This window comes from Conger conger, chromosome 10, assembly GCF_963514075.1.
Source record: "Conger conger chromosome 10, fConCon1.1, whole genome shotgun sequence".
Lineage (NCBI taxonomy): Eukaryota > Metazoa > Chordata > Actinopteri > Anguilliformes > Congridae > Conger > Conger conger.
The window spans coordinates 14,356,285-14,378,343 of NC_083769.1; the positions used below are offsets into that span (position 1 = coordinate 14,356,285).

Here is a 22,059-nt window from a genome sequence, read left to right on the forward strand (position 1 = left end):
GGGCAGGTCAAGATCGCATCAGGGAGCCCGCTGTCTAAACTCCCCCCTCCTCCTGCATTTTTGGGTTGGTTTCACTCGCTGCTCCTCCTGGCTACTGTGTTTTTACCTTTCATTCACTGATTCCACCACTTAAAGTCCTTCTGATTGTTCATTACCTACGTACTCCATCACATTTAACTGTGAAAGAGCTGGTGTAATGATCTGGAACAAATGACAAACTTTCATGAAATACTGAACAAAAAAGTATTTGAGAGAAAATCATGTATGGTTCATGGTGAATAAATGTACAGAAGATTGTATGGCGTGAATGTGTTTGGGTTTGATTTGCAAGTGCTGTTCCTGAATTCTGGGTTGCAGGGTGAAACCACAGATTTGAAAGACATCCTGCATGGCTTCTGTCCTCTACATCCTAACTCCAGAAGGTTTCTGGTTGGGAAAGTGAGTTTGGGGCTCTGGTGACAGGAAGGAAAAGTAGGGTGCTGTCCACCAGGTGGCAGCACCGCCCCTTCATACAGGGATGGCCACTGTAGTCTTGCTGTGGCCAAATAGCAGGTTATGAGGGCTACAAGAGGCCTGGTCTTTTCAGTAGAGGGAGTGTGGGGTTTGGGAGCGCTTCTGTGGACACTGTAGCAGGGCTGCTGATGATTACAATTGTTCTTTTCCTTTTCTCCAGTTTCAGCCCCCGTGTGAAGATTAGAGGTTGCCAGATTCTTAATACTGCCGTTATATTAAAATAGCAGTGAATAGTGCACATGTCCCAGCTCTCTATAGACCCACTGCTGTTCACACGTCAGAGCTCCTCTAACTGTGTGTGACAGGATTTATATAGAGGAAGGGGCTAACACATGTCCTGCCTCACTGCTCCACACACTTTAAGACCCCCAGTACTGATCAGTGACTGTCCAGTCCTTTCACAGACACTGACACAGGCAGCATTATGATGATGTCAGTCTTTCTACTGCTGGTCACACTGGGAGTCGTTGTACAGGGTGAGACAGATGGATCACTTTTAACTTGACATTTTACTTATAGTTTTAACTATAAGCAAATAACTAAGGTTATAGTTGATTATCAGTTGATTATGTTTGCTCCAGATCACAACAGTTTCCATTGTTGTCTTGTCAAATTTACCAAAATATTGTACATTGCTTGACAATTTTTATTTACATTGGCATTGATTTTCCATGTTTTGTCTTTCAGAATCCATGGCAGATATAGTTATGACTCAGAGTCCAGCTGCTCAGGCTGTTCAGCTGGGAGACACTGTCTCTATCAGCTGTACAGCCAGTCAGAGTGTGGGCAGCGCCCTCGCCTGGTACCTGCAAAACATGGTCAGGCTCCTAAACTTCTGATTTATTATTCCTCAAATCGCCAGTCTGGGATTCCTGATCGATTCTGTGGGACTGGATCTAGGACTCAGTTTACACTGAAAATCACTGGAGTCCAGACTGAAGATCCATCCATTATCTGAACCCGCTTATCCTGAACAGGGTCGCAGGGGGGCTGGAGCCTATCCCAGCATACATTGGGCGAAAGGCAGGAATACACCCTGGACAGGTCGCCAGTCCATCGCAGGGCACACACACCATTCACTCACACACTCATACCTACGGGCAATTTAGACTCTCCAATCAGCCTAACCTGCATGTCTTTGGACTGTGGGAGGAAACCGGAGTACCCGGAGGAAACCCACGCAGACACGGGGAGAACATGCAAACTCTGCACAGAGAGGCCCCGGCCGACGGGGATTCGAACCCAGGACCTCCTTGCTGTGAGGCAGCAGTGCTACCCACTGCGCCATCCGTGCCGCCCAGACTGAAGATGCAGGAGATTATTACTGTCAGCAGGGCTACAGCTCGTTCACACAGTGATACAGAGCTGTACAAAAACCTCCCTCAGTCAGACTGCACAGAGACTGCACTGCTGCAGCTGGGACCTACTGCAGGTGCTGAGGGGGAGCCACTGATCTGGGATCTACTGCAAGGGGGTGAGGGGGAGCCACTGATCTGGGATCTACTGCAGGTGCTGAGGGGGAGCCACTGATCTGGGATCTACTGCAGGTGCTGACGGGGAGGCATTGATCGGGGACATATTGCCAGCTGGCCTGTAGGAGGCGCCAGTGAGCTAAAGCCCTAAATACACACCTCTCTGTACTGAAGGAGAGCAGTGTCATATACAGAACCCCTACCAGAGCTGCTGCTGAACCACACACACTTCTGTAGCACAACATCACAGGATCACATCGTGTCTCAGTTCACAGGGAGCAATGATCACCCGGGTGCTCAGAGGATGTCTGCTTTCTCCCACAGGTGAAATGAGTGGGATTTCAAATGAATTGCTTTTAGAATGGGATTATCAGTTCAGCATTTATGTCATTAAAGCTGTTTCTACTCAGGTAAGATCTAGACAATATTTGTTTATGTTTGTTTATTTATTTAGCACAAATTTTAGTACAAATCTGTGCAAGGTGGGAGCGAAGCCCTAACAGGCTTGTACAGAGCTCCACACCTAACCAACACTTACTACTTACTAAGATGATATAAGAAAGAAGAAACCGACAACATAGAGTGATGATTAAACATAAGATGATATAAGGAAGAAGAAACAGACAACAAAGAATGATGATTAAACATAAAATGAAATAAGAAAGAAGAAACAGACAACATAGGATGATGATTAAACATAAAATGATATAAGAAAGAAAAAACAGACAACATAGGATGATGATTGAATATAGGATGATACGAAAACGAAGAAACAGACATAGGATGATGATTGAACATAGGATGATATGAGAAAAAAAAAGACAACATAGGATGATGACTAAACATGGGATGATACAAGAAGAAGAGAAACAAATAACTGAGATGAATATTTAGTAGCAGATTAGGTAGACATTAGATATTTTTTCAAATGTTTTTTAAAGACAGTATGTGAGGACATAGATCTCAGTTGAGGGCTTAGTTCACTCCACAGCTTTGGGCCTCTAACGGAAAGATTATACTGGTGTCTTGATGTTTGTGAGCGCGATAGGAGTAGATTATTGTTGCTGTGTCTCGTTTGATGTGAATGGACATTGGAGGTGGCAGTAAATAGATTCTGAAGGGTGTCTGGAAGTTCATGTTTTCTATACATGAATTTGTGGATGAATATGCATATCTGGTATGTGTTCACTTTTTCAATCGGCAATATGTTATATTTTTTAAAAAGGGGGGCGGATGGTGCATATCTATTTGAGTGGGAGATAAACCTTAAGTATTTCTTCTGTACTGTACGTAGTTTATTAAGATATGTAGGATAGGTCGCTGCCCAGATAATGTTACAGTAATTGATGAAAGGGAACAGGAAGCTATAATACAGAGTAAGATGAGCTGAAGAGTGAACTAAGGGACAAACTTTCCTCAATATGCCCAGCATCCTTGAAGATCTTTTGGTGACTAGGTCAATGTGATTAGACCACTTGAGATCACTATCAATAATGATGCCTAAGAATTTAGTTTGCTGGACTAGATGGATTTCAGCATTATTTATGAGAATTTTGGCTAGTTCTTTTGGGTAGTGTTTGTTTATGTTACAAAAGATCATGAAGTTGCACTTCTTCACATTGAGGGTTAGTTTGTTTCGTTGGAACCATTGCGCTAAAATAGATAGTTCATTATTAACAATTCTGATCAGGGAGTGAAAATCATCGTGGGAAGCTATGAGATTTGTGTCATCCGCAAACAGAACTGGAAGGAGATTTGTACATGACATGGCCATATCGTTTATATAGATTAAAAATAATAAAGGACCCAGGACTGAGCCCTGGGGGACACCAAATGCGATCTTAGATTTCTTTGAGGAAACACCATTTAGATGGACATATTGCTCTCTATTGACAAGGTAACTGGTTAACAGTTTAAGGGCAGTATCCTTCACTCCATATCTTTTGAGTTTGGCAAGCAGTATAGCATAATATCACAGCTGTACTTGACTGAATCATAGTTCTGTATTATTTTTTTACCATTTTCTGTGCTATAAAGTAATTAATTGGCTTGATCATCATTATCATCATGGAAAAATAGTTGTTCATGGTGCATTTGTCTGACAAAACAGTCAATCCATAGCTTTAAACCATATTTTTCATGTTTGAAGTATTTTAGAATTTGTTTTGTGATTTTACGGCATGAATGTAACTCCATGACAAAATCACATGTCAGTAAATGAGGGATTCATCCACATCAAGCAGTTACACATGCGTGTGTTCTATTTCAGACATGGACTCTGTTCCGGATTAGTATTACCAGTTTTGTAATAGTTTTGTGAACCAATGTTACATTTTTAACCTGGAGTACTCAAGGACAGGAGATGTGAAAGTACACAGATGTGAAAGTGCACACGTTTCTGATTCACACAGGTTTAAAATTCTGAACAGCAGCAAAGCTGCCACTCTGGCACACATCACTAAGTTCAGCTGGAGTGGAGATGAGACTGATCTGTATGTGTCACTACAGGACACATAAGGAGCCTTACACAAACCATACATACAGTGATTACTGCATCACTATCTTTATAAACCCACAATACCTACAGTAACTGCTATATTGTTATCAAAGTCTGTAATGATTTAGTTCAAGGATTAAGGATGAACATGGAATGTGTTTCGATGGAAGCACTATATGGCGTATCTTTCAAAGATGGCTTGTGATTGGCAGGTCAGATTCTGGTCAGATTCTAGGACTTTGCAGGCAGTCATGAGCATGTCTTTGTGCATGTCCGTGACCTGTTTTTCTCTGTCTATCTTGGCAGCAGTCATTTTAAAGTCAATGTGAGCCATGTTCTTTTATCTAACATAACATACATGTATGTGGATTTGTTCAAGATAATAATATTAGTGCTCACTTTGGCTTGCACTTACCATATGCCTGACCTCTACCATAATAATGTTCTTATTTTTAGGCATCAAAGTTATTGACATTTTGAATAAAAATGGATCATATTGCTTTGTCGCTTGAGATAAAAAAACGTCAGCTAAATAACTACTGAGCGTCAAAATGAGCAACGTGCATGGAATGCGCAGAGCAAATGAAGTCAGGGAGCTCTACCGTAGCTGACCAACAGTCAGCTTCAGCGATCACATTCACGTCCATGATCCTCTAATCACATTAACACAACTCATTTCACCACCACCCCAGCTCACCACCCACCACCAGTTGTTTGGATCTGTTTCTAGTTACTTGGGGGTTCCAGGACTCCCCTGTTTAGTAGAGAGAGGTATTGTGCTCCCTTTACCCTGTATAGGATAGTGCATGGTAGCTCCAAACCTATAATAATTTACTTAAAGATTCATTCATTCATTCATTCATTCATTCATTCATTCTCCGAACCCGCTTATCCTGAACAGGGTCGCAGCATAGATTGGGCGAAAGGCAGGAATACCCCCTGGACAGGTCGCCAGTCCATCGCAGGGCACACACACAGACATCTTCAAAGGTACAGTTGCAATCAAAATTATTGAACCCCCATTGCACATTATTTTTATTGGCAAAATATACAATTTCTCAGCTGTTTGCAATAAACAAATTACACAAGAACTGTTTAAGTAGTTCAATGAAACATATTACCAAATATTACAAGGGTTTTTGTCCACATTCAACACAAAATGCTACTTTTAATGACTACTGCAGTCTCAAAATTATTCAACCCCTTCATGACAAGCATCTTCAGTATTTAGTAGAGCACCCTTTTATGACCTGCTGCAAACGCGATGCATAGCCAGACACCAGCTTCTGACAGCGTTCCTGAGGAATCTTAGCCCATTCCTCATGGGCAATGGCCTCCAGTTCAGTAATAGTCTTGGGTGTGCATTTGGCAACCGCCAGAGATCCCACCAGAGATTTTCTATGGGGTTCAAGTCAGGCGACTGTGACGGCCACTCTAGAATCTTCCATTTCTTCTTCTGAAACCAAACCTTGGTGGACTTTGAGGTATGCTAGGGATCATTGTCCTGCTGGAAGGTCCAACGACGCCCAAGCTTCAGCTTCATCACAGACGGCATGAGGTTTTTCCCTAAGATTTCCTGATACTTGACTGAATCCATTGTGCCCTCCACACGCTGCAGGTTTCCAGTGCCAGAGGCAGCAAAGCAGCCCCAGAGCATCACTGAGCCACCGCCATGCTTCACTGTTGGCAGGGTGTTCTTTTCAGCATATGCTTCATTCTAATTCCTCCAGACATACCGCTGATCCATAGGCCCGAAAAGTTCCAGTTTTGTTAAATCGCTCCACAGAACAGAATTCCAAAACTTCTGTGGCTTATATAGATGGTTTTGAGCATATTGGAGCCAACTTTTCTTGTGCTTTTGGGTCAGTAGTGGTGTACGTCTTGGAGTCCGGGCATGGAGCCCTTCAGTGTTCAGTATGCGCCTTACTGTGCAAACTGAAACTTCAGTGCCTGCTGCCACCAAGTCTTGCTGCAGGTGTTTTGCAGTCACTCTAGGGTTTTTGACCACTTGCCTCCTCAGGAATCTGGTGGCAGCCACTGATAGCTTCCTCTTTCTGCCATGTCCAGGTAGTGTAGCCACTGTTCCTTAAACTTAAAACTTGCGAACTATGCATCCAACTGTATCTCGAGGAACATTCAGTGCTTTTGCTATCTTTTTGTATCCTTTTCCTTGTTTGTGCAAGGCAATGATCTCTTCTCTGAACTTTTTGGACAATTCTTTTGACTGAGCCATATTTCTAAAGCACAGAGGAAGACTGGTTTAGATTGTAAAATAGAATCTATTCTGAGCCCGGTATACTGTAGGAGATGCCTTTTTACTGGATTTACTGCTTTACTTTACCTCTGTTTTATTTTAACTGCCCCCTCTCCCCTCCCTCCCTCCCCCTCCCTCCCTCCCTCTCCATCCCTCTCCCCTCCCTCCCTTCCCTCTCCCCCTCTCTCTCTCCCTCTCTCCCCCTCCCCCTCCCTCCCCCTCTCCCCTCCCCCTCCCCCTTCCTTCCCTCTCCCCTCCCTCCCTCTCTCCCCCTCCCTCTCTCTCTATCCTCTGTCCCCCTCTCTCTCTCCCTCTCTCTCTCTCCCTCTCCCTTCCCTCCCTCCCCCTCTCCCCTTCTCTCCCCTCTCTCTCCCCTCCCTCCCTCTCTCCCTCCCCCCTCCCCCACCCTCTCTCCCTCCCCCCCTCCCTCTTTCTCAAGATTCAAATGTGCTTTATTTGCCTGACAAGTGAATTGTGTATTAAAGCATTGACAATAACAACATTACTGTCACAACAACAACCGCCCCAGCCAAACACACATAGTAAACAACAACAACCCCCCAGCTAAACACACATTGTAAACAACAACAACCCCCCAGCCAAACACTCATTGTAAACAACAACAACCAACCCAGCCAAACACACATAATAAGCAACAACCCCCCCAGCCAAACACACATAGTAAACAACAACAAGCCTTCCCCATATATGTATGTATATATCTTTCTCTGTCCCCTCTCTATCCCCCTCCCTCTCTTTCTCTCTATCCTTCCTCTCTCTCCCCCTCCCCATCTCTCACTCTCTGTCTCCTTCTCTCTCTCCCCATCTCTCCCTCTCTGTCTCTCTCCCTCTCCCTCTCTCAAATTCAAATTGCTTTATTGGCATCAGCCAAACATTTTCCACACACGATTTACAAAACAAAGTACCAATAAGACCTAGTTTACATGTGTGAACAAAGCACAGCCTTTTTCAAATATGCAAAGATATTATTTCATATTCAGTATTTTTCCCTCTCTATAATTAAAGCTGATCTTCCCTTCACTCTCTGCCTCATCCGAGATCACACAGTTTTACAGAGGATCCATAACAATGAACCCTAAACCCAGGATAGAGGGGCTGAGTGAATGTGGTCTGGACTCTGTGCAGGAGGGTCATTGTGTCAGAGACGCTGTAGAAGGACAGAGTTCCTGCCCTGTGATCCAGGTACACTCCTATTCTGGAGGAGGAGGGAACAGGGATTTTAGTGCTCTCATTATTGTGCCTGAAAGAGTAACCGGAGGGAGAGCAGTCCAAACTCCAGGACTTGTTATTACGTCCCATTCCACAGTCAATACCCAGCCCTTTCCTGCTGATCTCTTTATATGACACTGCTATAAAAACCTCGACCCCACTCCACTCAGTCTCCCAGTAACAGCGTCCAGACACACCCTCTCTGCACAACACTTGGCGGTAGCACTCAAATCTCTCTGGATGATCAGGATATGACTGGATCTCTCCCACAAGAGTCACCTCTCTGTTCCCCTCAGACAGACGGAGCTCTCTGTGCGCTGTGTTGGGGTGGAGTGTGAGCTGACAGCCATCTGATGGAGGAGAAGAAAGGAGAGCTCCATTCACATATTTTACACATCATACATATTTTACACATCTTTCATATTTTATGTATTTAAATCTCATATTTCCTTTATTGTTCTAATTTTTAAGATGTTTTTTAAACTTGCTTGTATCTTCTGAAAGTTACTTTTCACTCATTTTTTACCCTTGTATTGGATTTTCCACCACAATGACTATTGTCGAGGACCCGGCCCTAGGCCCCCCTGATGAGAGATTGACGTGGGATGGGTTAAGAAGGAATGCATTGTTAACCCCTCGCACACGCCATCGAGGTAGTAGTAAGAACGCCCGTAAGAAGAAAAATATGTGGTACAAGATAAATGTACAACCGTATATGGATACTGAGGAGTCTGAAGTCAGAGGACTTAGATTCAGGGTTTTAGAGAGCAAGGCTAAAGGCCTGACTGAGGCCATGCGTAGAATGTGTTCTAGCATGACCATGGAAGATGCTGAACACGCTGAACGGGAAATTGGTGACCCAGGGAGTTTTGCATTCAGGGAGACGATAGATGTGATAACATACTTGGTTGACACGTGTGGGCTTGCTCCTACAGGGGAGGAGCACAAGGCCTGGTTAAAGCAACAGGATGAGAAAAACAATGAAGATAATTGGGAGATCAAAGAATATGAGGAGATGGAAAAATGTAGGAGAGATAAGGAAAATGAAAGGGATGTCAATACCGAAAGAATATTAAGAGGCTTCAAGGGCCTTCCTGATTATAGCACAAATAATTTATCGGATAGATTCAAAGGACTGACTGTAGAAGAAGTTGGGGGATGATTTACACTCAGCTATTGGCTGGATGTCCTTTGTAGATCCCTTAAGGCGCCACAAAAAGGGGCGCCTGAAGAGGGTATTGAGATGGTGGCAGGCATTAACTTCTGGCTTGCATGAGATCAAAGTTTGGAGGAAGTCAAGGAGAGACAATGAAATTGAAACAGACACCAGTGATGAATAGGTTCCTTAAAAAAATACAAAAAAGCTAGTGTTTTTCCACTCGTATATTAAGATGGTGGAAATTCCCAAACCGGAGGGGCACATGAAATAAAATATTGGGTAAATTTCTTTTGAGGTATGAGAAAATGACAATTGGAAAAACAGAAATAATGAATATGGTCATTAAAAAACAAGTTACATAAGAGATAAATGTCTTCCCGCTTGAAATATTGGGGACATTTCTTATCAAAAAGGTACACTTTTGTATGCAAAAAAGATTTATAAGGAATAAGCTTTTAGACCTTAGGGTAGGATCCTAGAATTTTGCCTCACACGATATCTACGAGCTGTTGAAGAGAGAGCAACACAAGACAGCTGTAGTCAAGCTGGAGTGGCGCGCTCCCTCTGCGCGCCACTCCAGGATATGGATATGGAGAGAGGAGTGACGTACGCGGTGCGGACTCAGCTGAAGAAAGAGCCACGCAGAACAACTATAACCAAGCTGGAGTGGTAATTATAATCTATATTACTTGTAGAAGTAGGAAAAGTAATACATAGAAGAAACACATTATAAGTTTTTATTTTAATATCTTTTATTTCTCATTAAGGTACTATATAAGGTAGAAAAATGTAGAGAAGTTATCATAGTTAGATAAATATAATATTCTAGGAATAGTTTCTTTAAAACGTCCAGAAGGGGGAGCTATAGGATAAGGCTAAGGCCAAAGAGGATGGATATTTGAGGGGTGTACCTTGATTTTTAAACATCATAGGTGGAAAGGTAAATTAGAAAGAGCTAAAGGGGTATATGTAACTTGCATGTGATCAGCAAACTGCAAAAGATGATATGTACACTGTAATCTGTATAACTATTCTTTTGATTGATTATAATAAAGTATATCTTACTATAATCATATGTGATAAAGATTCTTTAGAGGAATACATTGAATACAGGACATCGAATACCAGATTTGCATCACACCCTTCACTTCGAGACTGGGCTGGAAGTTCAGTAGAACTTACCAGAGCTCCAGGACGTTCGGAGTACTTGAGTTCGTCCCCGAGACACCTCATTGTGAGGTACTGCTAGTGGGAACATGAGGTCTGAGCTCGGCAAGGGGTCCGTGGCTCACGACACTATGATCTTAATTATTTTATATAACTGCATATTGGTAACTTTCTCCACACCATCCTACTACAGGACATACAGTATATTATCATATATGATCAATATGTTTAATACCAGGATGACTGCAGCTGAATGGAGATGTGATTGAGATTCACAAGATCCTTAAATCAAGTCGGTTTTGAAAGAAATGATACAAATAATCTATTTCTTCATATTCCCTCATAATCTCTGGTTGCTTCATTCATTGATTTAAGGCTTAATTACAGACTCACATTGTAAGAAGTCCTGTCTGGTCTGGGGCTCTAGAACAGAGGCTTCTTCCACTGTGGAGAGGGAGATCACAAGAGAGTTTAGCTTCTAAAGATTAACCGTTTTTTAAAAATCCCGGAGAAATTGAATGCTTCTTTAAGTAAATGACAACTGGATACAGTATCAGAATGGGTCTCAAATGTTACGCTAAAACAGAGCAGAGAGAGGAGACAGGATGGTTTCATCATAAAACTCCCGAGGAATTTGACTTGTGTTCTCTCCTCTCATCTCTATGCAGTATCTAGCATCCTAGTAAACAAAGACGGACTGGTCATACTGTATTTTTTTCTCTCAAGATTAACAAAGCTTTCATTGAAAACAATTAGGGACATGCCCTAGCCAGAAGAACTGCCCCTAACATACTGGGTACTTTTATAGATTTCATCCCCATTCACACTGAACACCTCTGTGATATTCTGGATCATCTGGAGCTTGTGAGCACTTGAAATGTCCCTCCACACTGTAATATATAAACCTTTATGTGACTAGGAAGTCACATTGAGATTAAAACCTCTTTTACAAATGAGACCGAGCCAAGACATGGTCAAACAGCAGCATAAGATTACAGAATCACAATCACGGATCCATTACAATAATATACATAATTATGTAGGTATACACAGAACAAAGTGCATAACAATACATACAATATGACAGGGAACAGTGAATTAAACATATCCATGCAACTTAAAGCAGTAGCAGCTTCACATGAGAACATGCATTATTCTCAAATTAAAATGGTTTAATGAAATAAGAGAATCAACTTTGAGCTTGGCCTGAAGCTTGTTATAGGACCAAGGAATATATATCCTGTGAGACAGACTGAAATGTCACTCACCCCTCTCATTAATAATATACAGTCCTGTCCAAAAGTCTTAGGCACCTGTACAAAATTCTGTACAGATAAGATTCTTTCAAAAACAATTAAATGAAAGGTCCTAAATAAACTTTACATTACATTTGATTAATTTGGCAGAATAGTTAAAAACTGAATCAAATCTAAATTTTGAGACCACCCTTTGGCGTTAAAACTGCATCACTTCTCTGAGATAGCCAAAGCTGTCCTGCAGTTCTAGAAGACAATCAGCAGGGAGGTTGTTCCAAGCATGTCGGAAAACTTGCCACAGTTCTTCTGCAGACTTTGGTTGGCTCCTTGCTTCTGATCTCAGACCGCCTTGATTAAGTTTTTATTAAAAAAGTAGTCAATTGCTTCCAGCAATGTTACTTTTTTAAAATTAAAAACAAAAATATCACTGCAAAATTTTATCTTTTGGAAAATGTATATTTGCAAATCTCAAATGTGTTCTTTAATATGGACAAAAATAAACATATATATAATAAAGTCTAGGGAGCCTAAGACTTCTGCACAGTACTGTATAACCTGTGAGAAAGACTGAAATGTCACTCACCCCTCTCATTAATCATATATAACCTGTGAGCCAGACTGAAATGTCACTCACCCCTCTCATTAATAATTAACATCGAACAAAAAGTTTGGAAATTTGTGTTTGGTAGATTATTTCTCTGTTGTAACAATGCTTCTTGGCAATACATTTTATACCATTGGAAAGCCTGCTTATGTCCCTTTTAAATGGTGCCCCACTTGTAAGGAACATGCATTTGTGGGATGAGCAGCACAGCTGAGTATGTGGGTTGCGCTCATGAAAAATGTGCCAAATCTTCTGAAACGGGCGATGTCAGAGACAGACCGTGAAGTGGGAGTCCCATGAAGACCGGTTCCTCACCCTTTCAGCACTTAGTCTTCTACAGATTTGCAGTCAAGGTTTGCAGGACAATATGGCACACGGCTTTCGGCCCAGACAATCCGGAACAGACTGTACGCAGCCAATCTCCGGGCTCATAGGGCTGCCAGGAGGCTTGCCATGACTGCCCTTCACTGTCAGGCCCGTTTGCGCTGGTGTCGGCAACACCTGCACTGGAACCTGAACATGTGGAGGAACGCTATGTTCAGCCATGAGTCCAGATTCTGCCTACGGAAGTTTGATCGTAGGGTCAAAGTGTGGAGAAGACGGGGAGAACGCTATACTGATTGCTGCACCGATAGAGTAACACCTTTTGGTGGAGGCAGTGTGATGGTGTGGGGCGGCATCTCCATCACTGGAAAAACCAGGCTTGTCATCATTGGAGGCAATCTCAATGCAGAGAGATATCGAGATGAGATTCTGCAACCAGTGGCAATCCCATATCTCCACAGTCTGGGACCGAACTCCATCCTCCAAGATGACAACGCTCGCCCCCACAGAGCGGGGTTTATCAAAGACTACCTCCAGAATTTGGGAGTAGAGAGAATGGAATGGCCTGCCAACAGTCCTGACCTCAACCCAACTGAACACTTGTGGGATCAGCTGGGGCGTGCTGTTGGTGCTAGAGTGACCAACACAACCACTTTGGCTGACTTGTGACAAATCCTGGTTGAGGAGCGGAATGCCATCCCACAACAGTGTGGGACCAGGCTGGTGACCAGCATGAGGCTGTTGTGGCTGTATATGGTTCTTCCACACGCTACTGAGGCTCCTGACTGTTTGTTAAATTAATCAATTGTAAAATTGTACAATATGCCTTGTTTCTTCCTTGTTACTGATAGAGTTCAATCATCCAATCCACCAAACAACACCAAACAAGAGTCAATAGCAACAGCAGAATAAGCTGTTTGGCATTGGAAGAGAGGATTTGGCTAATTTTACATGAGCGCTACCCACATACTCAGCTGTGCTGCTCATCCCATAAATGCATGTTCCTTACAAATTGGGCAGAATTTAAAAGGGAAATAAACAGGCTTTCCAACGGTATAAAATGTATTGCCTAGAAGCATTGTTACAACAGAGAAATAATCTACCAAACACAAATTTCTGAACTCTTTGTTCCATGTTTATATAACCGGCGAGGCAGACAGAAATAAGCAGATGTTGCAATTACAAGCAATATAGACAGCATATAAGGTTTATAATTGCCATTCAGCTCTGCTAGACCATATTTATCAATAAAACAGCTATTCGTTATTTGTATTTATAAAATGTGATTTTTGAAAATCAATCAATTTTAATCAAGACATGGAGGGAATAAATCATGTAAATCTTGTACAAATATAAATTAAATAAGGTTTTCATCACGATTGATGTTTATTGCTTTGAACTGAACAAATTGGAAAAAACTCATTTTACATAGTATTTTATGGAAATGATAAACGAGCCCCAACAAATATTCATACTGCTCTACACACCACATGAGGGACAGAGTTTCACTCAGTGCTGCACATGTATTTCCTGCACTTGACACAAGTGTACAGTGTTCTTCTGCCTTTCTTGCGTCCACAGACATTGCAGCACTTCTTCTTGCTACCGGCTGCAATCTAAAATGAGGGAACACTTCAGCAATTTTACTAACACCTCTCTCTCTCACTCACTATCACTGACAGCCACAGATCCTCCATCCCTATGCAGCATACTCCTGAGTAGCACCTTTTGGCCTTTCTTTGTCAGGTAGGACAGCGGGGACGTGTCGGCCATGAACACAAACGTAGATGTTCTGTGTGGTCAACAGTTGAGGTGGGAGCTCTGGCTGGTTTCTTCATGGTGTTCCTCCCATCATCGGCTTCCTCTTGGGGAGCTCCTGCCCCAGCTTGTACAAAGTGAAAAAGTTACGGCATGTGATGGTTTATTCTCGGAGAGCCTGATGTGCTGGCTGCTGATGCACTGGTCCTGTGGCTGGCTGAGGGTCGGTCTCATCCTCTTCTTCAAACTCACTGTCACACTCTCAATCCAGAGACATGATTCTGACGTGCAGTGTAGCTGGTGTAGTGCTTAGCATAGCTGCCTTCCACACCACGACCAGTGCCTCTTATCTCCTGAGCCAATGTAGCTCAAGGAAAATATGCTACTGCTGCAGTAGCCAATCCATGTTTGACACATTGTGTGCTCAGAGAAGCTCTTCTGCATACCACTGTTGTAATGTGTGGTTATTTGTGTTACTGTTACCTTCCTGTCAGCTTTGACCAGTCTGGCCCTTCTCCTCTGACCTCCTTCATTTACATGGTGTTTCTGCCCGCACAACTGCTGCTCACTGGATGTTTTTTGTTTTTCGCACAATTTTCTGCAAACTCTAGATTCTGCTTGAAATACCAGGAGAACAGCATTTTCTGAGATACTGATACCCCCTGTCTGGCATCAACAATCATTCTACGGTCAAAGCCACTTAGATCACATTTCCTCCCCATTATGATTTTGGTCTGAACAACAACTAAACTTCTTGACCATGTCTGCATGGTTTCATGCATTTAGTTGCTGCCACATGATTGGTTGATTAAATATTTGAATTAACAAGCTGGTGTACAGGCCAACCCAATAAAGTGATCACTGAGGGTATGTAATATAAATGTGAAGGGGGGTGCAGTGTGCACTAAATTAAATTATGTTCTTTTAAATGAGGCCAGGCCAATGTGTCTCAGGTTAAAAAAATATTTAAATGTATCATTTTTCTTTTAATAAACATTGAAAACGGGTCCCACAGACCCAAACGCCACACAAGGGTTGATTATATATAACGTGTGTAAGTTCCTTTCATGTTGTAAGAGTGAATCTTAGGCAGATCACCTCACCAGTGTGTTGTGTGCAGTGACTAAACACACTTTCAGCAGCAGGATTTGTCCACCAACCTTTTCCACAAACTTTGAACTCCACCTTGAAAACATCCTCCAGTCGCTCTTTCAGTTCAGAGACAGATTTCCTCACAGCCTCAAAAGAGACGTTTGGGCTGACAGTGATGCTGGGTAAGTCTCCAGGTCCAGGAGGGGCACAGAGGGACTGACAGCTCTGCAGACAGACAGACAGAATGAGACAGACAGTGAACACAGATTCCTGTATAGATGCCAGTAGCAGATCTTTGTAAAAGAGGAACACACCGCACCATGTATGTACAGTGTACACAGTGCAGACTGTCAGAGAGCCAATGATGTTACCTGGAGGAAATGGATGCGATCCTCTGTGTGTGAAAGCTGCTCCAGCTCAGCCTCTCTCCTCCTCAGCTCAGCAATCTCCTGCTCCAGTCGCTCCAGGAGTCCTTCAGCCCGACTCACTTCAGCCTTCTCCTGATCTCTGATCAGCTCTTTCACCTCAGAGCGCCTTCTCTCAATGGAGCGGATCAGCTCAGTAAAGATCCTGTCACTGTCCTCCACTGCTGTCTGTGCAGAGCGCTGTTGGAGAAACAGAAGGAGGAGGGTTGTACATTTTAACTCAGCCTTTCACTCAGCTCTTACTGGGACCCCAGACAGCCTGTTCCCCACAGTGTGGCTCAGTGGCATTGAGCCCCACAGGGCTGGAAAGTGGCCCAACACTGGGCTCCTCACTGGCTGACTGGAGGAGAGCCCTGACTGAGCCCTGAAATGGCTCTTCCATCAGCCAGCTGTTGTCTTCTCTTCTGCTCAGTACCAATGGTGGCTGGTGGCCATTTACCTGGGTGGGGCGCCACACAGTGAGAGAAATGGTCTGAAATAAAAAGCAAATCTACAACTCTGACCAACAAATCTAATATATTAGAAAACAAAACAGTAAACAGAAAAAGGAATCAGAAACTAAAGCAAATTGTACTCACAATGACGAGACGCAACAAGACCCATTTCCCCAAATGAGGAAGTTAACGTTCACGTACCTATCCACTGCGGGTTCGGTAGAAATACTCACAATAAACCGTGGAAATGAAAAACATTTTTATTTTATTATATTTTTACATTTTTATAAAACGAACGAAGATTCAAACAGAACACGGGACCATAAGCATTCGTGCAATGGTAGTTTTTCTCCTGAGGAATGTTTACTGTATGCTAAAATTATTTTATTAAAGTGGAATGAATTTAAATTTCTACATACACAAAGACTAGTACGCAAGTCTTAGTTATTGGACAGGAAAGTTGCACTTTTCGGAACATCATGAGCTAACTCCCACATTACACTCACACACCACAATTGGAATTCCTTAATCGCCACGATAAATTCTTACACCGCGATGATAAGGCTTCTTGGTTTACAGCCTAACTTTCCCAACAACTGTTTTGTTTCTAAAAATACGTTTTATTCACAAAATAACAGTAGTTATCAAGACAAGACATTGTGGCAAGCAGCAGCAGCAGCTAAGGGCCAATTAAAGAACTGAAAACAAAGCGCTTGCTTTGCTAGCCAATTAGCCCGCTTTTATTTCCTGCCACAGACAGGTGTCTTGCTTAGGGACCCCTCGACACACCTAGGGCGGGATTGAACTGGCAACCCTCCAACTGCCAGCCGACTGCTCTTACCGCCTGATCCAATGTCACATCTCGCTCAAAAATCCCTCAGTAACACAATACATATAGCTCACACAGCTAGCTAGCGATTTAATTATAATTTGGGAATGGATAAGTAAGCTAAATTATGTTAACTGGTTAAATACTGGCAGTGCACAGTAGCCGCCATCTTGCTTTTATAAACCAGTTAGCCACTTAAGTTGCTGTCACTACAAACATTGTGCTCTATAAGCTAACAATTAAGACAAGCAAAGTCCAGCCGTTTTGGAATGGCTAAACGAAATAAATATTTAAACATTACATAAATAAATGACTTACTGTACTTGCTACATCTGTGATGGAGACAAACAGCTCCAGGCTACTGCTAGCGTTAGAACCAGTGGCGGTGATACAGGCGGTGCAGCGGGCGCAGTGGCACCGGGGCGCCTGGTTTAGGAAGGCCCACGTCTCTCCGTGTCTTATATCAGTACACCGTTTTTTACAGGTCTTTTTTTATTCATTCACCGGAAAATAGCACAACTGTGTTTACTTTAACAGTGGTGTGTGTTTTTTTTACGCGTTATTTGTACAATATGTGATAATGCTAAACTCATACCAAATTCATACGGTCTATTTTACAGAAAAAAGGCTATAATGTATAATCTATTATACTAAATAACTTGTAGCATGCTAATTCATTTGGTGTTGGTGTTGTTTCTCATTTGTGATCCCCTGTTATGTCTGCGTCTGAACGTTTACCAGCTGAGTCACTCCCCTGTCTGCGTGTCCCACTATTCGGGTGTTTACGGTAGTTTCGGGTTTTCAACATTCCTTCCATACTCGCGATACTCCTGCTTCTCTAGGTAGTTAAATGTTGTAAAGCACTATTCTTACTAACTACTACTAATCTAGATATTGTACAGTACTAATCCGATTAATACACTTACTGTCTGTCTAACTAACTAACAGTCACTTTTATTGGGTAGTTAGAAGTGTCCACGTAACTAATTCACAAAGGCAATCTCTTAGTGTTTCTGCACTCTCCTATAACTCCGCCTCCCTATGCTATCCCTGATTACTCGCTTAGTTTCAGCGAAGTGTTCGCACCAGTCTCTGACTATCGCTACGTCTTCAATCTATGCAAATGTCTACTCCCTAATCTGGAACCGTATGTTTTACACTTTTGGTAACGTGCATCCAGTCCGCGTTTCCGTCTCCCTCTTGTTATGATGTAATTACCCTATTATGTTTCCCCACCTGTTGTCTATTTGTTTAGCCCACCTTCTCCCCAGCCCCGTCTAGATTGTCACCTTCCTTCATGTATTTAAACCTCACTCTCCGTTTCACCCATTGTCAGAACGTTGATCAGTTATAGAGCCAAATTACTTGTACGCCTATATCTTGAGATTCCTAAAGACACCCCTTTGACTTTGATTTTCGAGCTTGCCTTGCCCTCTTGTTTTGTTTGCCCTTCTGCTTTCTTGGTTTTGGATTATCTGCTTTGTTTTAGTGACTTCGGTTTTTGCCTTTGCCCTTTTTTGCTTTCGCCTTTTGATTTACTGGAGTTTTGATCTTTTTGCCTGTTTTCTCGACTATTCTTTTGCTTTCTGTTTTTGTCATTGTCTTGGATCTCCTGGCTTACCAACTCGGAAAAAATAATTACATTCCTGGATTATCCCCTGGTCTGCGTCTGGGTCCTCAGTGCCGCACATAACACCATGTTTCTGACTTGATTAATACAAATGTTCTAAAGTATCACAAACGATGTGGCCTTTGCTCCAATAACCAAAGTTACTCATGAGCCAAATAAAATCTAAACTATTCTCTGTAAAATATCTGTCTAATGGTGCTGTGTGTACGTGTGTGTGTGTGGGCTTGTGTGTGTGCGTTTGTCTTGGTTGGCAGGAAGGGCCCATAAAAAATCTTGCGCCGGGGCCCATCCTAACTCGCTGCTGAGGTGTGTCCAACCAAGACTGACACAAATGACAGAAATGACACAATGCAATTATCTAATCAGCCAATTGTGTGGCAGCAGTGCAATGCAGACAATCCTGTAGATACGGGTCAGGAGCTTCTGTTGACATCAACCATCAGAATGGGGAAACATTTTTATCTGACTTTCTAAGTGACTTTGACCATGGAATGATTGTTGTTGGCAGACAACAACAACATGGTTTCAGTATCTCAGAAACTGCTGACATCTTGGAATTTTCACGCACACTATTCTCTCGAGTTTGCAAAGAATGGTGCTAAAAACAAAAAGATTCCAGTGAGCAGCAATTTCTGCAGACAGAAACGCCTTGTTAATGAGAGAGGTCACAGGAGAATGGCCAGACTGGTCAAATCTGATAGGAAGGTGACAGTAACATAAATAACCACACATTACAACTGTGGTATGCAGAAGAGCATCTCTGAACACACAACGCATCATAACTCTCAGTGGATATGCTACAGCAGTAAAAGTCTATAAAATGTGTCTTATAAATACCTAATAATACCTAATGTTTATTTTTTTTGTGTGCGCTTCTCCTGAACAGGGTTGCAGGGGGGCTGGAGCCTATCCCAGCATACATTGGGCGAAAGGCAGGAATACACCCTGGACAGGTCGCCAGTCCATTGCAGGGCACACACACCATTCACTCACACACTCATACCCACAGGCAATTTAGACTCTCCAATCAGCCTGACCTGCACGTCTTTAGACTTTGAGAGGAAACCGGAGTACCCGGAGGAAACCCACGCAGACAAGGGGAGAACATGCAAACTCCACACAGAGAGGCCCCGGCCGAGCAGGATTGGAACCCAGGACCTCCTTGCTGTGAGGCAGCAGTGCTACCCACTGCACCATCCATGCTGCCCACTGCACCATCCATGCTGCCCACTGTACCATCCATGCTACCCCCTGCACCATCCATGCTGCCCACTGTACCATCCATGCTGCCCACTGCACCATCCATGCTACCCACTGCACCATCCATGCTGCCCACTGCACCATCCATGCTACCCACTGCACCATCCATGCTACCCACTGCACCATCCATGCTACCCACTGCACATCCGTGCTACCCACCCACTGCACCATCCATGCTACCCACTGCACCATCCATGCTGCCCACTGCACCATCCGTGCTGCCCAGCTTTCCAAATATTCATTTTTCAAAAGAGTAGATTTTACAGAGACATTTTTGTATTTACTTTAAAAAAGTTACATATTACTGTAAGCAGTTTACTACTTTTTACATAAGAACTTGATCAAGGCAGTCAGATCAGAAGCAAACCAAAGCAAAAGTTCTCCAACATGCTTGGAACAACCTCCCTGCTGATTGTCTTATAGAATTGCAGGACAGCGTTGGCTATCTCAGAGACGTGATGCAGTTTTAACACCGAGGGGTGATTTTTGCATTACATTATAGGCATTTGGCAGACGCTCTTATCCAGAGCGACATACAGTTGATTAGACTAAGCAGGAGACAATCCTCCCCTAGAGCAATGCAGGGTTAAGGGCCTTGCTCAAGGGCCCAATGGCTTTGCAGATCTTATTGTGGCTACACCAGGATTTGAACCACCAACCTTGCGTGTCCCAGTCATTGACCTTAACCGCTGCACTACAGGCCGCTGATTCTGTTTTTATCTATTCTGCCAAATTACTCAAGTGTAATGTAAAATGTATAGTACGTTTATTTAGGACCTTTCATTGAATTTTTTTTGAAAGAATCTTATCTGTACAGAATGTTACACAGGTCTTTTGTACAGTATGGGGGTGTGGGTGATCGGGGGTGGGGCGGCGCCCTATGCGCTCCTATTGACCAGCCGCACTGGTCAGTACCCACCTTGAGTGACTGCACAGCCTGTCTCAGATCCTGCAACTCCTTCTCTCTCTCCTGGATTCTCTGCTGGAACTTACTCTGTGTTACCCCCAGCTGCTTCTGTGTCACAAATGACAATACAATGAAGAACTTTTCAACTATATTTTAATCTTCCATCTGAAAATAAGACAAAATATATGGCATACAGCAGGTCAGTACGTAGAAATGTACTGGTCTTCTAGGTAAAGCTGTGTGTGTGTGAACTAGCTTCTTCAGCCGTGTAGATTCCAATTCAGGGAGTGAATAGGGGGGTGAGGGGTGTGAAGAGAGCTGTCACAGAGAGATGACATTGGTTCACTTGCTGCTCTTTATCTCTGTGGACCTGGAAATCTCTGTTGTTCAGTACCTTTTCAAAATGTATTAATCTTTACAAACTACACAGGTAAAATCCTACATATTGTAGTGGTGAGCCAATTCAATATCTATCATCATTATTTGAAAGAGTTTTAGTTATTACCTGTTTCTTTGTCCTTTCTGCTGCAGCTGAGACTGTATCATGGCCTCTGTGTTCATCCATCACACACAGGAGACAGATACACTGCTGATCAGTACGACAGTAAACTTCCAATAGTTTGTCATGATTAGAGCAGATCTTCTCCTGCAGGTTTCCAGAGGCTTTGACCAGTTTGTGTTTCTTAAGAGGAGGAGATTCATAGTGAGTCTGGAGGTGAATTTTACAGTGAGATGCCAGACACACCAGACAGGACTTGATGGCTTTGCGTTTTCTCCCAGTACAGATATCACATGCCACGTCTCCAGGTCCAGCGTAACAGTGAGCAGGAGGAGCAGCTTGGAGTCCTGTCTTCTTCAGTTTCTCCACCACTTCAGCCAGCATAGTGTTTCTGCCCAGAACAGGCCTTGGGGTGAAGGTCTGTCTGCACTGGTGACAGCTGTAGACACCAATATGATCATCCTGATCCCAGTAGTCCTTAATACAGCCCATACAGTAACTGTGTCCACAGTGAATAGTCACGGGATCCTTCAGTATATCCAGACAGATTGAACAGCTGAACTTTTCCTGATCCACCGAGATATTGGCCTCAGCCATTTCACTGCTCATACTGACAGAGACAGTTTTTCTGTGGTTTCTGACAGACACAGTGCTATGTTTCGTTTTTGTGAAACTGCGTAACAGAGAGAGTTTCAGAGACTTCCTGTTTGTGCAAATAGCTCTAGGAGGTGTGGTTTTGGACTGAGGCC

The 22,059-nt window shown here is 43.1% G+C and overlaps 1 protein-coding gene and 1 gene segment (V, D, J or C); one reads left to right on the top strand and one right to left on the bottom strand.

The window, feature by feature from the left end:
- The first annotated feature begins 937 nt into the window (after positions 1–937).
- Positions 938–22,059, top strand: part of LOC133138129 (Ig kappa chain V-III region MOPC 63-like) — a 340,842-nt gene continuing 319,720 nt past the window's right edge. The window contains 3 exon segments of the V gene segment in view: positions 938–989; positions 1,201–1,419; positions 1,784–1,858. Coding sequence covers positions 938–989; positions 1,201–1,419; positions 1,784–1,858 — 346 coding nt within the window.
- On the bottom strand, positions 7,544–21,965 carry LOC133138101 (tripartite motif-containing protein 16-like). Of its 2 annotated transcripts, XM_061256560.1 has the most exons (6): positions 21,317–21,965; positions 20,824–20,919; positions 15,698–15,931; positions 15,395–15,551; positions 10,686–10,736; positions 7,544–8,316 (listed from the first exon to the last, which is right to left on the bottom strand). In XM_061256560.1, exons 1-6 carry the CDS (start codon positions 21,917–21,919, stop codon positions 7,787–7,789), a joined length of 1,671 nt encoding a protein of 556 aa, XP_061112544.1. In that variant the 5' UTR covers positions 21,920–21,965; the 3' UTR covers positions 7,544–7,786. The 2 variants fall into 2 exon arrangements, with proteins under 2 accessions (XP_061112544.1, XP_061112546.1); XM_061256562.1 differs by lacking the exon at positions 10,686–10,736.